The sequence below is a fragment of the Dinoponera quadriceps genome, unplaced genomic scaffold, assembly GCF_001313825.1.
Source record: "Dinoponera quadriceps isolate SergipeBrazil2010 unplaced genomic scaffold, ASM131382v1 scaffold1339, whole genome shotgun sequence".
Taxonomy (NCBI): Eukaryota; Metazoa; Arthropoda; class Insecta; order Hymenoptera; family Formicidae; genus Dinoponera; species Dinoponera quadriceps.
In genome coordinates, this window is record NW_014555521.1 from 277,470 (window position 1) to 292,391 (window position 14,922).

Consider the following 14,922-nt stretch of genomic DNA (forward strand, 5'->3'; position numbering starts at 1 on the left):
CAGTTACTATTTGGAAGGGTTAAAGAGGTTAGAGCATCGCTGGAAAACGTGTATCGACTTAAAAGGAGACTATGTTGAAAGATGAAATTGCATTTGACTAGAAAAATACTTGTTTTTAATGTTAAGCTCAAAACTTTTCAAACTACTCTCATACATCTATTATTTTTATCGACGAATCAAAATGTCTGATACAACTCAACAGCATCAGGCAACTTTTCTTACTTCCATGTAAAAAAAAATAGCAATAAGTGACAGATTGAAAGGGACCTTCACTTTTCTTTCTAAAACATTAAGAATTATTCTTCTTTATTAAAATACTTTTATTATATGTTATGTACGTCTATCATTTTTTTCACCTATATTTACCTATGGTTATGGTAATGTTGCAAGCATTTTTTTTATAAACGAAGCTTAATGACGTCATTACATAGAACGTTTCTCGAGTTTAACTGATGTCAACATTGCCTAGCATATAATCAACATGTATTGCACATGATAGGCTGTCTTTTACTGGACCAAGATTGACAAATTCGCCAGTTAATGACATCGTGTCCAGATCTGCAGCTAAAACGTGCTAAAGAAAGATGACGGTCGATTAATGAAAATCGCAATAACACAGTATCTCATGAATAAAGGCTAATTATTGAAGCATAATTTTTTTACCTGAAGGGACGTATAGTGTGTACCGTCGAAGACCAAGAAATAGTTTTTACCAATCTGTAACCTCACTTTACCAGACTTCAAAATTTGGAGTTTACCTATGAGACCGCTACTTTTTACATCACCCAGGGTGTTGCAGACTTTCTTTTTATCATTTGTGCTAGTGGTTAACCTGGAGTCATTTGGTCGGTTTGATTCCTCCGGCTCATCCTTGTCATCGTTAGATATCAGGCCTGGCAAGCCTGGTGGAAACTGTAATCAGTTAAATGAAGTAAACTTTAAAGGAAGTGGCACACTTATAGTCATAATGAAACATAAAATATATGTACACACTTGCATAAGTATGTAAGAATTGGATTGGTTCTCAATTATTTCCTGGACTCGCTTATTTGAATCTTCCAATTCTTCCTTCTCTGTCAACATCTCCGTCTTTACTTTCTGTTCTTTCTTCACGTTTTTCACTGTAAAAGAAGACGGATGAGATATACAAGTGTTGTAAAATTAAATGAAATAGAAATTTAGATTTACCTTCACCATTTTCCGAAATGATTGGTTTCCTATCAATCTCACTTTCGGCAGCAAGTGAGTCGATTTCTGTTTTAACCTCCTCTTTATACGATTTTCTAACATCTAAACAAAAGCGCAGGATTAACATGTGTACACAAATGAAAGCACATATTAGTAAATTGTAATAATGGAAAACTTACGGTCTTCCTTCATAGGCAGCATTATATAATCAATTTTTACATCAGGATCTATATTATTATCGCCAGAATCGTCTCCCAGATAAAGATTTCTCAATTTTTCTTCTTCTACTTTATTAACAACTTTATTTAAGTCCATCTTTGGTCTGTCCAGGAACTTTCTGGCACTTGCGATACGACTTCCTGAACTACCCGACCTTCTATTAGCTAAAGGTACATTTACACCTTCCGACCACACACCCACAGACTAAAAGTAAAAAAAAAGATATGATATATGATTTATGCTACAAAGTAGAAGAAATAATTTAGTTATATTAGCAAGGCTTGAAAGTCATGTTTATCATTTTTTTTCTAGGATTAGCTTATGTCTGTTTCACACATACAGTTTGTCTAAAATATGTGGGGACAGATAAAGTGGTTTGTTTTGTTAGTATCGACAGTTGGGTTGTATCATCAAGGTCAAGGTTATTTTTTCTTAATACATTAAATGCTACGTCGCTATTGATGCTCAAAATTAGAGTTTCTGTTTAAGCCATATAGCGCATGTTATTCAATAATGAAAATTAATGGAAATTTATGTGAAAAACACAGCACTCACTGTGTTAAGAATTTCTTATTTTCTATTCAGAATTTTGAATGATGTTGTCAAGAGTTGTTCAAAACACTCATATTTATCTTTATTCAGAACCAAGAAAAAAACTGTCACAAGTAATGCTTACTTTTCTAATAATAGCAATATAGGATCTATCTTCTATTCCTGTACTAGTTTGCACTAGTTTCCTTTTTTCCTCTTTACCACCATGTCTCAAAAAAGAAAGGAAAAGGAAAATAGCACGAACTAGCAGCAACCAACCCAGGCAAGAATAGAAAACAAATTATAGTGTTTATAATATCCAACATCTGTAGTCGCTATTTTCTATCCATCAACATATATTTATATAAGATAGATGACAAGAAAACACAATAACATCTTTCTTTCTAATATTTCTTCTTTTTTTCTGTGGTTCTGCTCATCAGACTTACTTGTATTACATTTCCTCTACCACGTGCTCTGTCTCCTCTGTTTTGTCCTCTTCCACGATCTCTGGGTCCACTGTCTCTCGACTTTGTGGGCTCAACTTTAGATGTTACCGGTTCACTGAAATTGAAAATGTAATGTAGTATGTTGCAAGAATATTATATTAATTGAACGATAAACTCACTCCTTCCTCTTGTTCCGCTGAGCATTGAGGTTAGGCATGTAAATCCTCTTCGGCTTCTCAATCTTAACATTTCCGCCTAATGTTAGATCTCGTGGCAAACGGTAAGATGTTAATCTTTGCGTTGAGGCTGGCAGACCAGGTTCCATTTTAATATTCTTCAGTATTCCGCTGTCTGAAGACTCTGATGTGGATGTACCGGGTTCAACCATGGCGTTAACCTTTATTCGCACCAGGGATGCAAAATTTTGCTATAGATGGCTATAAGATGACGACAAATTGTTAAATTCTAACCATAGGTTTGTTTATTCACGTTGCTTGCACTTTTATACTTTTATATTCTATGCCCGTTGCACATAGAGTGGCTAATGTGCAATGGACGTTAGGTGTAAAAGTGTCAAAAGTGCAAGCAACACGAACAGACCTCATTGAAACGTGCACGGCCATACATTCTCACCACAGTGGCGGCAGATTAGACAAACGTGGTCTGTTCTTTTTAGCTGCATTGCTGAACAGGTGCCAATAAATTGGGCCCTGCGAACAATAGGAATTAGCTAATTGGACAGTACGATCGGTCAATTCTGTTGAGTTAATCGGTCGGTTAGGTTAACCGGAATTGATGCAAGTGGACCTTGTGCTCGTTTCTAACATCATGATTTAAATTTAACCGACGATTAACTCAACGAAATAGACCAATCGTATTGATCGATTCAGCTATTGGCCAATGGGGTTCAAAGTCAATTCCTTTGAGTTAATCGTCGATTAGATTTTTAATGATTTTTCTGATGATAAAAACAGGCATTAGTGAAAAAAAGGATAACGAAATAAATAAGAATGGATGAGATGATACGAACGAGACTTGTGTCGACCTGTTTTTTGCTGAAAAGCAACTGATACAACTAGACTCGTGCTGACTTGCATCTCTTGCTGAAAAGCGACTGCGGTGTAGCGCGGTAGTGATTAAATTCGCCACGTGTGAATTCTGCGTTAGGTGGTTCGGCGGTGGTTCGGCGGTTTTCACCTGCCATTTCTGCACCGTCTCGTTATATACGCGTCTCGCTCGAGTGAGGATCGTCGTGATACCGCTAGAGTTGAAGACGCACGCCATTGTGTGTGTGTGTGTGTATGTGTATGTGTTGCCGGCGGCGTAGTCGCGCATTTTCGCGATTGAACGCGAGCTTTCTAACATAAATCGGGGCTGCACTAGGCGCAATTATGGTACAAGTGCGTTACACTCGCAACTTGTTTCTGCGCGGAATTTGCATCATATACCTATTCGCCTTCCTCAGCTTTTATATACAGATTCCGGGTAGGTATACGGGTTAGTCGACGAAAGGCTAACTAAGACTATTCTCGTTTCCTTCCGTTTAGTGGTCGTCGCCGCAATTTTGAGGGTTTCCTCTCTCTTCTCGGCTTTACTCGCGAGATATGTTAATTTAAAGGATGTTCGATACTTATCACGTAGAAAAAAAAATAATCAACGTTTATTGGTGACAGTCATGTATAATTATTATTATGTATAACGTGAAATGTACTGTGGAAACGTCACGTAGAAAATCTCTCGTTCGTTATACACCGTTCGTTATACACCGGTGTTCAATCATGTTTACATGCACAGCGTAATTTGGACAAATGTCCAGATTATGAGTTTATATTTGGTAGAAAAGGAAACACACATCTTCATACATAAGTTATTATATCGCTACTATATCGTACTATCGTATATATATCGTTACTATATTGAAATTATTTATTACGAGTGCGCCAGTTGTCACCAGAAAAGTATTCACAGAATTTTTGTAACGTTATTGTAGAGATATTATATGAATGGAATATTGCAATTATTTCTATAAGACCCTCTTATTATTTAGTTTGAAATATCAGTGTAAATTAAAAAGATGTGTATTTTTATAAAAATAGGATTGTACGGTGACAATGGAATCTTACCGGCCAAAACACAGGTGGATTTCAAGAAGCGTGCAACATTATTCAATAAGCTGAAGCAAAAGCCGACATTGTTATGGTTTGCGCCTTATCTAGGCTTAAATGTGGAATATATGTTAGATGTATTGTCTCTTCTTGGAGTTGTTTTCTCCTTTGCAGGGTATGCTATATTTATAATTTATAAAATTAGTCAGATTGAAAGAATTCTTTTACTGCTAAAACATTCACAATATAATAATAAAAGTTTGCGAATCTTACTGTTATAATAACAGCAAAAATGGTTAACGTTCAAAGTTAAATTTGCTTGCAGATTTGTCTCGCAAAAATTCTGCATTATGCCAGTGTTTGCAGGATTATGGTCTCTGTATTACTCCTTGTACCAGATTGGACAAACGTTCATGTGGTTTCAATGGTGAGTCACTTCACAGCCATCATCTTTTATTTGCAATATAATTTGTACTCGCACATTTTATACTCACACTGAATGTCTGTAAAATATGTTGATCCTGATATCTCAAATATTTGTCCAAGATACGTGATTGCTGTTGGATTATTGTTGACTCATTTATGATACTTTATGTATAAACTTTTATAAGTTTAAGCATATACATGCGTAAACTCAACTGAACATCGCTGACAGTTATCTTTCAGCGACAAGGATGGTATCAATTCCAATTGAAAGAATACTGTAAACTGCTCCAGTCTTTTACAGAATTTAATTCAACTTTATGCAATACAGAATCTCTGTAAAATATCAAATGAAATCACATGTAAAATAATCAATAGTGAGATAAGAAACATATAAGAACATTTCATATCATCCCTTATCATTTAACTCACAAAAATAGTATATAAATATTTATTGAACTCACAAAAATAGTATATAAATATTTATTGAAGTGATACATGTGAAATATAAATAGAACATATTTCGTATTACTGTTATAACAATTTGCTCATTTGATTGTGAATAATTCGATCAGTTTCACTAATTTCACTTTACATGCTCCGCTTGCAGGGATGTTCTGCTGCTGGAGGCGGGATTTCTGTGCATACTCGCGGCACCGTTGTGGTATCCGCGCTGGAAATCGAACACACCGAACGACGCCGTGACCTTCTGGACTGTGCGCTGGTTGCTCTTCCGTCTCATGTTTTCTAGCGGAGTGGTGAAGCTTACTTCGGGATGTGCAACATGGTGGAAGTTGGATGGTAAAAAAAAAATATATATATATATATACTAATGATTTTCACGGAGCATTTCGTGGCGAGTGATGAATGATCTGCGTACAAACGCGTTAATCGCGATGCGCCCCGTGTTTTGCAGCTCTGTATGTTCATTTCGAGTCTCAGTGCATACCTACTCCCGTGGCCTGGTATGCTCATCATCTGCCGATCTGGTTCCTCCGTTTGTCTACCGTCTTCACAAACGTCATAGAGCTCGCCGTACCGTTCTTATTCTTCTTCCCCGACAAAAAAGTGAAGCGAGTGGCACTTTATACTCAGGTATGTGTGATCTGCGGAGAGACGAGACGTCCTCCCATGGACACGTCGATCATCGGTCGGGTCACACTTCAGTCATGACGCGTAACAACTTGACAACGCTGTCGTGTTCCAGGTGTTCTTACAATTCTGCATCATCCTCACCGGAAACTACAATTTCTTCAATTTCCTAACCATCTGCTTATGCATATCCCTGCTGGACGACCAGTTCTTTTACAAACGACGGTCACGGAGCGACGGGTCTCGCATCATAAGTAATTTCAGCACAGAGTCCACGGTGCTGGCCGTGTTGATTTACGGAGCGCTAATGTACGGAACGTACATTTACTATAATCTTAAGATCGCCGACAACTGGACCATTCAATCGAGTATTGGTATTTATTAATATCTTATCGGCAACAATCGGTAACGATCTGGCGTAGTCTCCGCTAAGTAAGTTTACCATTGTTTTCTCTCTCCCTCCCCCCCCCCTTTTTTTTAACAGCATTTACTCAGGAACAATTTGATTACGTTCTGTCTCGTGCGATACCCGTTTCTATATATATCGGCATAATATCTCTCGGAGCTACGACGCTGGAAGCGATAGTTAACTCAATATCATCTGTGAGAGGGATATACAACAAAATGATGTCGACCGTAGTTACAATTTTCTACGTTATAGCTGTATGGTCGATCTTTTCTATAAGTCTTGTAAGTACGCAAACAATTCCATCACGCGTGAACGTTACATCATTCCGCTTGTAATCGCTGGAAATACCACGATAGAACGCATGCGTGACTCACGTGTGAAAGGCGGGACGAATGCTTGCAGGTACCGTATTCAACTTTACACTCGTCGCACAACTCGACGATACCCACTCAGCTGAAACAAGCTCACGCAAAGGTGGATCATCTTCATCTGGTGAACAGTTACGGCCTGTTCCGCCGTATGACCGGAGTCGGAGGTAGACCGGAAGTTATAATAGAAGGTAGCGACAGTATCGATGGACCGTGGAAGGAATACGAGTTCTTGTATAAACCGGGAAACGTTAACAATTCATTACCGTTCGTTGGTGAGGGAATTTTAGATACAGCAATAAGTATACGATGAGAACGAGTTCTACCAATATACTGGGTGTCCCAGATCAACATGGACAAACTTAGTGAGGACGTAGAATGGATCGAGATGAAGAAAAGGTCTTCTACCGTTTCGCAAACACAAAATTTCGAGTTCCATGTTGACCTGGAACACCCTGTATACACGTACATTTCTTATCGAATTTTAATGCACAAAGCACCGTTTAAACTGCACTTATAAGTTGACGCTGCGAAAGAGATAAAAATGTTTGACATTGAAAGCATTCGTCTTTTTGCAGCACCTCATCAACCTCGCCTCGATTGGCAAATGTGGTTCGCCGCTCTAGGTACATACCATCAGAATCCCTGGTTAATGCCGTTAGCTTATCGCCTATTGACTGGGCAACCTGAGGTGCTAGCGTTGATGAACACTGTCGAAAATCCGTTCCGAGACAGACCGCCGAAATATATCAAGGCCAGTCTCTATTATTATCATTACACACCGTGGAGCCAAACGTAAGTGCGATTTTTCGCAGAGTAGATGAATGCTCTGTATGTTCTTCTCGTACACTGATTGCAAATGAAAACAGTATTCGTAACGTTGTTATCACACACACACACACACGCAGATCGAATACTCATGCTTGGTGGACCAGGGAAAAATTGGGAGAATATTTCCCGATATTCAGCCGGGATCACCCGCCGCTCATCGAGTACCTGAAGAAGATGAAGATTCTTCAAGAGAAGCCGAGTTCCAAGATCACAAACGAGCCGCTCAAATTGATCCTGGACAACTTGAGATCTTTGGCCGGTAAAGTGGAAGCGTGTTTACTCCTGTGGAGTATTCTCACGGCGGGGTCAGTCATAATCGTGACGGGTTACAGCAATTCAATGTCAAGAAGGAAGTAAACACTGAGCAATAATCGTTACGAAAACTTGCGAGTTATATAACTAAAAGATATTGAGTGTTAATAAGATAGAATTACAAGCCGTAAACATACACACGTATACCAATTAAGAATTGCATCACGTTGCAACTTAGAAATACGCAGATATTTTCGTTTTTTTCCCCCCCTTTTTTTTTTATGTAACATGTATGTCTGCATTTATTCTTCTCATCTAATAGGTCTCTATCAGACAATATTAACCATTATGGATATATAATAATGAAACACGTATGATAATGCATTATGCATGCAGTAAGTCTCCATTGAAGTCGGTCTGAATTCAGACAGATAAGGAAGCGATATGCGTTGTTTTGTATAAAAAAAAATCATTAAATGATGAATTCAGTGAAACGAACGTGACTGTATCGCTCATCTTCCAATGAGCGACATTTTCCGAATGCATTTTATTGCGTCTTCTTTATATTAGTAAGATTATCTGCATTATAAGCTTTTATAACAGTGATTGCAGAGGGCGTGTATATTATTTGTAGGATTCATCATCTTAAAATTATCATAACTCTCATTTCATAAACGTCACTGTTGCGTTATTTAATATGGTTAGTTTTGCTATTTTCAGTTAATATAAAAAATTTATATCGAAGTGAAAGGTAGAGAGTGTATTTATTTATAATAAAAAGTAAATGAGGGAAAGAGAGAGAGAGAGAGAGAAAAAAAAACGCGAATTTCAATATACAAAGTATATTTTCTCGCGTAAATGGTCGATATTCTATGTTTTCTTACATTTAGTCAGTAACTAGGAAACTAAATTTCTCGTTAATAAACTGCTTTATTCTTACGGCCTTCCAACACAAACTTGGTAATTGCAATATATATATTCTATTTACTCCCTCTAAGTACATGTTTGTAACATATGTGTGTTTGTACATATATACATTTATATACATATATATATATATATATATATATATTTCAATATAATATTCAAATTATCACAATTATACATAATACATTATGAATTATTTTCAGAAAACTATATATTTGTATTAAACAAAGTCGGTCCTACAACCGCCTACTTCGATATAAAGAAAATGTAACACACTCGAGAATGTGAGTAATAAAAAAAGAATTTTCGTGCTTCCTAAATAACAATTTTTAATTAGTTATATCGTGTTACTTGTATCACTTTAAATACATGCCATTAACATAAATACTCTCACGTGTTATTTAAACAAAACATTTCCATTCGTTTTAAGATTAAGCAAGACACAGATTTTACACCTGCCGCGTGAACAATGATCAAGAAAATGAACCCGTCACTTCGCAAATTCGTCCTCCCTCAAGATCCCTCTTCAGCTTCGCGCTGTGAGATTTACGATTTCCCTATATCACAGAGTCCTGTGATCATACCTTCCCACATGAATTCTACGTGACACTGCTATTCGCAAATATCGTCTTTTTCTTTCTAGCTCGTTTCTCAGACGATTTCATCATCGATTCCTCCGTTAGGAATATCAATTCTTTGGACACATTTATCATAACACGTGACAGAGCCAGGGGTAATTTAAACAAACGCATCAGACGCACCTTCAGTATCTGATACGCCCTTTCATGTTCGGGACTCTTCGCTTGTTGCGCGCCATTTCTCGATGTCGGGCAAAATTTATTCCTTTCATATTCGAACAGCATTTTCCAGTAAAACAAGTTTTTCAGACCTAACAGGGTCTCATGGCACGGTGCGATTGCATCCGACGTGTCCATCTCTGCGTCGTTTTCGTTCGCACATTCGGCGTTCGTGCTTTCCCGCGTCTCGTACGATTGTGCCGCTGCTGTTCCGCAATTCTCCACTTTTATCCCCGCGTCCGGACTGAGCCTCAAGGAGGCTCGAGTTCTTACCTCAGTAAGAGAGGGATTGTATTTCAACGGTGCGTATGAATTAATATCCCGTCCGTAACTATCGTCGATTAAGAGCTGGCTGAGTTTGTGAAACTGCATCTCTTCCTCGACGCTGACGAGGCAGGAATTAACGTTACAAGGGGTTACCATGTCCGCGGGCACGTCTATGAGGAATTTCTCGCTGCAATCGGAATTATAATTTATCGAATTTGTCGTGTATTTCTTCTTCCTCTTGACGTACCCGTTAAATGGAAGCGGCGGTACGAAATGAGGGGTAACTTCCGTCTCCGGGCCGAACATCCGACACCTGAATTCCTCGATTATCTTGTCGCGCTCGTCGCTGCTCACGCGATCACGCGTGTCCGTGTATTTTTTCAGGGAGGTAAAGAGCTGCCTCTCCTTTTTGCTCAGGTGCGCGTAATCGAAGAAGTGATTCGAGATATCGAGATTAGCGTCCAGCAGTTTCAACACGTCGTGCAACTCTTTGGCGTTACGCGCGAGTTCTTTAGCGTCGTAAAGCTCTTGCGAGCTGGTGCTCGCCGCGGTAGGCGGATAATTCAGGTTCTCGAACAGTCTTGCTCGAACCGTGCCGCTTGAAATGTTGCATCGCGACGTGTTCGCGTTAGGCTCGACGCTGTTGGACGACGTTGATGCCGACGATGACGCGCCGGTGTTTCTACTGTTGAGCAACGTCGGCCGATAGGGCCGAGGTATAGAGAAGATATTGTAACCCCTGTTTACAAACCTTTGCAACGATCTGTACCGCTGTCTCACCTGCGTCCTCGTTTTGTGGCTAAAATTCTTCGCTATCTCGACCCAATCGTTACGGTACTTCTTGTACAGCTTGATCAGTTTCACGTCATCCTCGTACGCCCACGTGTTCCTCTTATTGCACAGTATCGTGTGATAATGGCCGTTGAGCTGGACCGAGGTCCGGTGCGGCATCACGCAGCGTGAGATCTTGCCGAAGTTCGTGCCGTATCGATTCACCGCCTTCAGGAGGGTCTGCGTCTCGAAATACGTGAATCTACCCTTCGCCAAGTGCGGCGCCTTCCTGTACATCCACCGAGTGTAAACCTGCTGCTTCGTCCTGTTGTCCATGTAAGTCGCCACCTCGGCCCAGGGTATGTAGTTCCCGATCTGGAGTCTATTTATCACCAGCTGCAGATGACTGTCCTCCAGTTTGCTCCAGTTGCGTCCCCTGACCGGCAAATTGTGGATGGTGTTGAATCGAATGAAGCACTGGTACGCGCTGCGCTTCGTATCGAGCTTCGTCGCGATGCCGTTCCAATCTTGATAATTGCACTCTCTCGCACGCCTCAGCAGTTCTTTATCCTCCCTGGCGGTCCAGTCGCTCTTCTTGATGTCAGGGTGCAAGTAGACGTTCCACATGGACCGGCACTCGCTCGCCGAATGTTTGTTCTCGAAATACTGTGTGGCTATCTTCATCCAATCAAACTCCCGCTCGCCTATCGGCCCTACCATCTCGTTGAAATTAATGGGAATCTCGAGTGTCCTCTCGGCTGAACTATCCGCGGCGTTGCCGCTTTCATCAGGCTCCTTGTTGGCCGTCGTTTCGGCGGGAGAACTGTTCCTTCTATCAGACGCTCGGTCAGTCCCCGCGAAAGAAGGGCCCGATATCGACAACGACTGGAAAACTTCGTCGCATATGCCGTTTAAAAGCGTCGTCCTGTCCTTACCGGACCAGCGACACGGCTTTCTTAAATGTATCACAGACAATTCCCCCCGTGCCTCCTTCAACCTCGTGTCGGGGTTCTTCGGGACTTGGAAGCCACGTTTATCCTTGAAATACGGCATGCCGACTATGGAGTATCTCGCACGTTCGTTCAACGTCCTCCCGTCCTTGCCCGCTTCAATTTCCTCGCTCAACTCTTCCAGCTTCTCCTCGCATTGTTGCAGAAGAACGCTCACTTTCTTCTTAGCCATCATCAGGCCTTTCAGCAGTTTCTTATTGACCTCGTAGGCATTCATAAACTCAGTACGCGATTGGATATAGTACTCGTTTTCACTCTGTGAATCCTCGGATTCACCGTTCATAGATAAACTGCTGTCGTCGTGAGAATCGTGCCACAAATCATCAGTCTTGTCGTTGGCCTCCAACATCAAGGCATCATCCAAGGCCTTTATATCCGCCAAGATATCTGAATCGTCGGACTCACTCATTGTAAATTTGACTGACCGATCAAATTCGCTTCTATGTACACGCTTTGATCGCTACTGCAAAATAAGTCAAATGATATGATACATTGTTTAACTTCTCTGATGAGTAAGACACATGATACTTACCGGTAGCGCTTCGGTTTTCTTCTCGAGCAAGATTACGCGTATCAATTATTATTGAATCAAAACAGAGTTATAGAAATTCCATCTTTTCTTTGGGATATCTGCAAAATCACAATATCAAGTCACAGCCTCCCTCAGGAACAACTCGATGTGTCCTTTTGAACAAATCTGTTATGTTTGTCTCGCCTTGTGGTAAATTAATGAAAGATACTCAGTAACCTCGAGATTGTACCGAGATTGTAGCTTTTGTATCATGATATTTGATTTGTTTTTGTATATCATATATTTAATTGTTTAATGAGATGATTAATATGTATAGGTTAATATTGATTATAAATCTGATTTGGTTATTATTTAAGTATTCAAAATAAATATATGTAGTTCACCAACAAACTAACCCAGACAACACAATGTCTTAAATCGGAACGCAAGACGTTCTAAAGATACCTGTAAGACGCCTTTAAGATATTCCATGTTCTAACACGTTGGACACGTCTTACGTCTCGATTTTAGACATTGTGTTGTCTGGAAAGCACATGGTCGTCAAGCAAATACTTCTATATTGTTTATTTACATTATTATTACATCATTACCGTTATTGTTATCATTATCCGAGACAATGTTCGAAAGTGTACAGAGTATAAGTCGATCCCGTCGTTCGTAACATGCTACTTAGGTTGCGAATAACCACAATTGAGTCTTTCTATACAAATGTGTTCGTTGTCTAGGTCGATGTATCGTACAACTGAATGTAAATAAATAAAAGTACATGAAGCAAGTTCCACACGGATCGCCAAGTATTAGTCTGTTCTTTTTATCTTCACTGGCTGCGCCAGTTTAAGAAATTTACACACACGTTGAAGCGTAATGAAGCGTACGTACGAGATTGATTGCGTTCAACGAACGCAACAGATGAGCGGTGACTTTTGGATGACGAATGTGATCGGCAGATACACCAATCATAAGCAGGTGTTCACAGTCTGATCTTACTTGAGATTGCCTTAAGTTAATCTTCTGCTGCTGTACGATTTGTTTCATTGGCTACGAAGTATCTGAAGATGAACTTCAGAAGGTCTTAAATGTAATATCTGACTATGAATACCGATCTGAGATTGAATTGAAATTTTATCAGTTAGTAAAATAAACTAGACTCAAATTAGTGAATTTCGTTGTGATTGGTTAAATTTCAATTCAGTCTCAATCTTAATCCGCAATCCAACGCAGGCTTAATCGTTCTTTGATCGTCCCGACCCAAAATTTTGGTTGTCCTGAATCATTAATCCTTGGGAGCGTGCGAGATCGTGTCGCATGCAACGTGAACAAAGTTACTAAAATAATACTAGATTGTCGATTGGTTCTAGTATTATTCTAGTATTATTTTAGTTACTTGGCTTGTGTCACACGCGACAATGTCGTATGATTTCGAGAGTTGAGCTCCTGGTAGCACGGTGTTGCAGTGTTAAGCCCGTATCAGACCGAGTCCGATCATGGACCTTTTTCTCAAGAATGAACTCGTGAGAAACGTACACTTTCTAACTTGAAAGCATTTAAAAACGCTCACTTTCCACGACATTCACAGTGGAGAGAAAAGATTCACGTTCGCCCCTTGCGTATCGCAGTCAATCGAGGCTGACGAATTGAGTCCCGACGAATCAACTAATCTCGACGTTGGCTCTCTTCGTCCCTCATTGGTCAAGTCCCGATCTTCGATCCATAATCCTCACGGGATAGCATCTGCAACACCTGGTTTGACACGGGCTTTAAGGCCAAATCACACTACCGATTGCCGGTTGATCTACGATCGTGAAATAGAGCAGTTCCCGAATGGCGCTAGGTAATTTCAATCGACGGCTGCTTTTCTCCGATAGACTATAATAAGAGAAAAGTAATCTTCAACAGCCGGTGTGATTCGGCCTTTACGCGCCGCCTCGATTTTTCCTCGGAGGCCGCGCGCGCCCCGCGATTACGGGGTTTTGACATTCGGCCGGAAGTCGCGCACATATGTTTCCGTTGCTCGTCGCTGCGGAGGCGCGACTGCGCAGTCGGGCCACGGCCTGAATATGTCGACCGACCGCGGTGCGGGGTATGCGCGCAACGTACGCTAAGATACATCTGCGAACATGAGCGTGGCGAATTCCGTCGGTTGAGCGCGTCCGGTTCGTGTCAGCGGCATCGCGTCGTCGAGGAGTCGGGACGGCGGCGGCCACTGCTGCGTAACTGTATTCGCCGTCCGGAGATCCAGATCAGGTCTCCGGAGGAGGACGACGACAACGAGGAGCAGCAGGAGGAGGAGGAGGTGTTGGTGGTGGCGGCGGCGAAGGAGGAGGAGGAGAAGTCCAGTTGCGAGAGAGCGAGCGAGCGAGCGAGTGCCGTGTCGTGCCGTACCGCGTCGTATCTTACGAAGCGCGAGACACTACACCTCTCCTGATATCCCGTATCGTTCCGGGGGCGGTGATCGCAGCTGCCGAGGATTAGCCCGAGCGGAGCGGAGCGTAGCGGAGCGCGGGGAGCCTTATGTCAAGTCGGTTCGCGGTCGGGAGAGAGGCCGATGACGACGAGGGGAAGGCGCGCCAACATGAAGAAGCTATTCTCGAAGATCGACAACACGTCGAAGGAACCCAGCAGTTACCTGGGGAAAGTGTTCGTAGTGGGCCGACACACTGTCACAGTTGAGGAGGTCCTGGCGGAAGGTATGTACGCGTCGTTGCCTTACTTCACCTCGTTACTCGATATTCGCTCTCTCCCCCCCCCCCC

General features: G+C 41.2%; 4 protein-coding genes across 6 annotated transcripts in view; 2 read left to right on the forward strand and 2 right to left on the reverse strand.

Moving 5' to 3' along the window:
• Window positions 1-366: 366 nt before the first annotated feature.
• LOC106744567 lies at window positions 367-2,966 on the reverse strand. Its single transcript, XM_014619460.1, has 7 exons — window positions 2,567-2,966; window positions 2,388-2,502; window positions 1,368-1,611; window positions 1,189-1,290; window positions 994-1,121; window positions 664-912; window positions 367-574 (listed from the first exon to the last, which is right to left on the reverse strand). Exons 1-7 carry the CDS (start codon window positions 2,773-2,775, stop codon window positions 446-448), a joined length of 1,176 nt encoding a protein of 391 aa, XP_014474946.1. The 5' UTR covers window positions 2,776-2,966; the 3' UTR covers window positions 367-445.
• A 465-nt stretch (window positions 2,967-3,431) lies between these two features.
• LOC106744560 (lipase maturation factor 2-like) lies at window positions 3,432-8,110 on the forward strand. Its single transcript, XM_014619449.1, has 10 exons — window positions 3,432-3,872; window positions 4,484-4,667; window positions 4,818-4,919; window positions 5,526-5,716; window positions 5,832-6,010; window positions 6,123-6,381; window positions 6,492-6,697; window positions 6,819-7,059; window positions 7,363-7,579; window positions 7,693-8,110. Exons 1-10 carry the CDS (start codon window positions 3,779-3,781, stop codon window positions 7,970-7,972), a joined length of 1,953 nt encoding a protein of 650 aa, XP_014474935.1. The 5' UTR covers window positions 3,432-3,778; the 3' UTR covers window positions 7,973-8,110.
• Window positions 8,111-8,210: 100 nt separating this feature from the next.
• On the reverse strand, window positions 8,211-12,970 carry LOC106744559. Of its 2 annotated transcripts, XM_014619448.1 has the most exons (4): window positions 12,762-12,970; window positions 12,172-12,269; window positions 10,106-12,102; window positions 8,211-10,045 (listed from the first exon to the last, which is right to left on the reverse strand). In XM_014619448.1, the coding sequence occupies exons 3-4, from the start codon at window positions 12,046-12,048 to the stop codon at window positions 9,394-9,396; spliced, it is 2,595 nt and encodes an 864-aa protein (XP_014474934.1). In that variant the 5' UTR covers window positions 12,049-12,102; window positions 12,172-12,269; window positions 12,762-12,970; the 3' UTR covers window positions 8,211-9,393. The 2 variants fall into 2 exon arrangements, with proteins under 2 accessions (XP_014474934.1, XP_014474933.1); XM_014619447.1 differs by having other exon boundaries at window positions 8,211-12,102.
• Window positions 12,971-14,217: 1,247 nt separating this feature from the next.
• Window positions 14,218-14,922, forward strand: part of LOC106744553 — a 20,864-nt gene continuing 20,159 nt past the window's right edge. For both annotated transcript variants that reach the window (XM_014619441.1, XM_014619442.1), the window contains exon 1: window positions 14,218-14,858. In XM_014619441.1, the coding sequence (XP_014474927.1) occupies window positions 14,717-14,858 (142 nt within the window). In that variant the 5' untranslated portion in view covers window positions 14,218-14,716. The remainder of the gene's footprint in view (window positions 14,859-14,922) is intronic.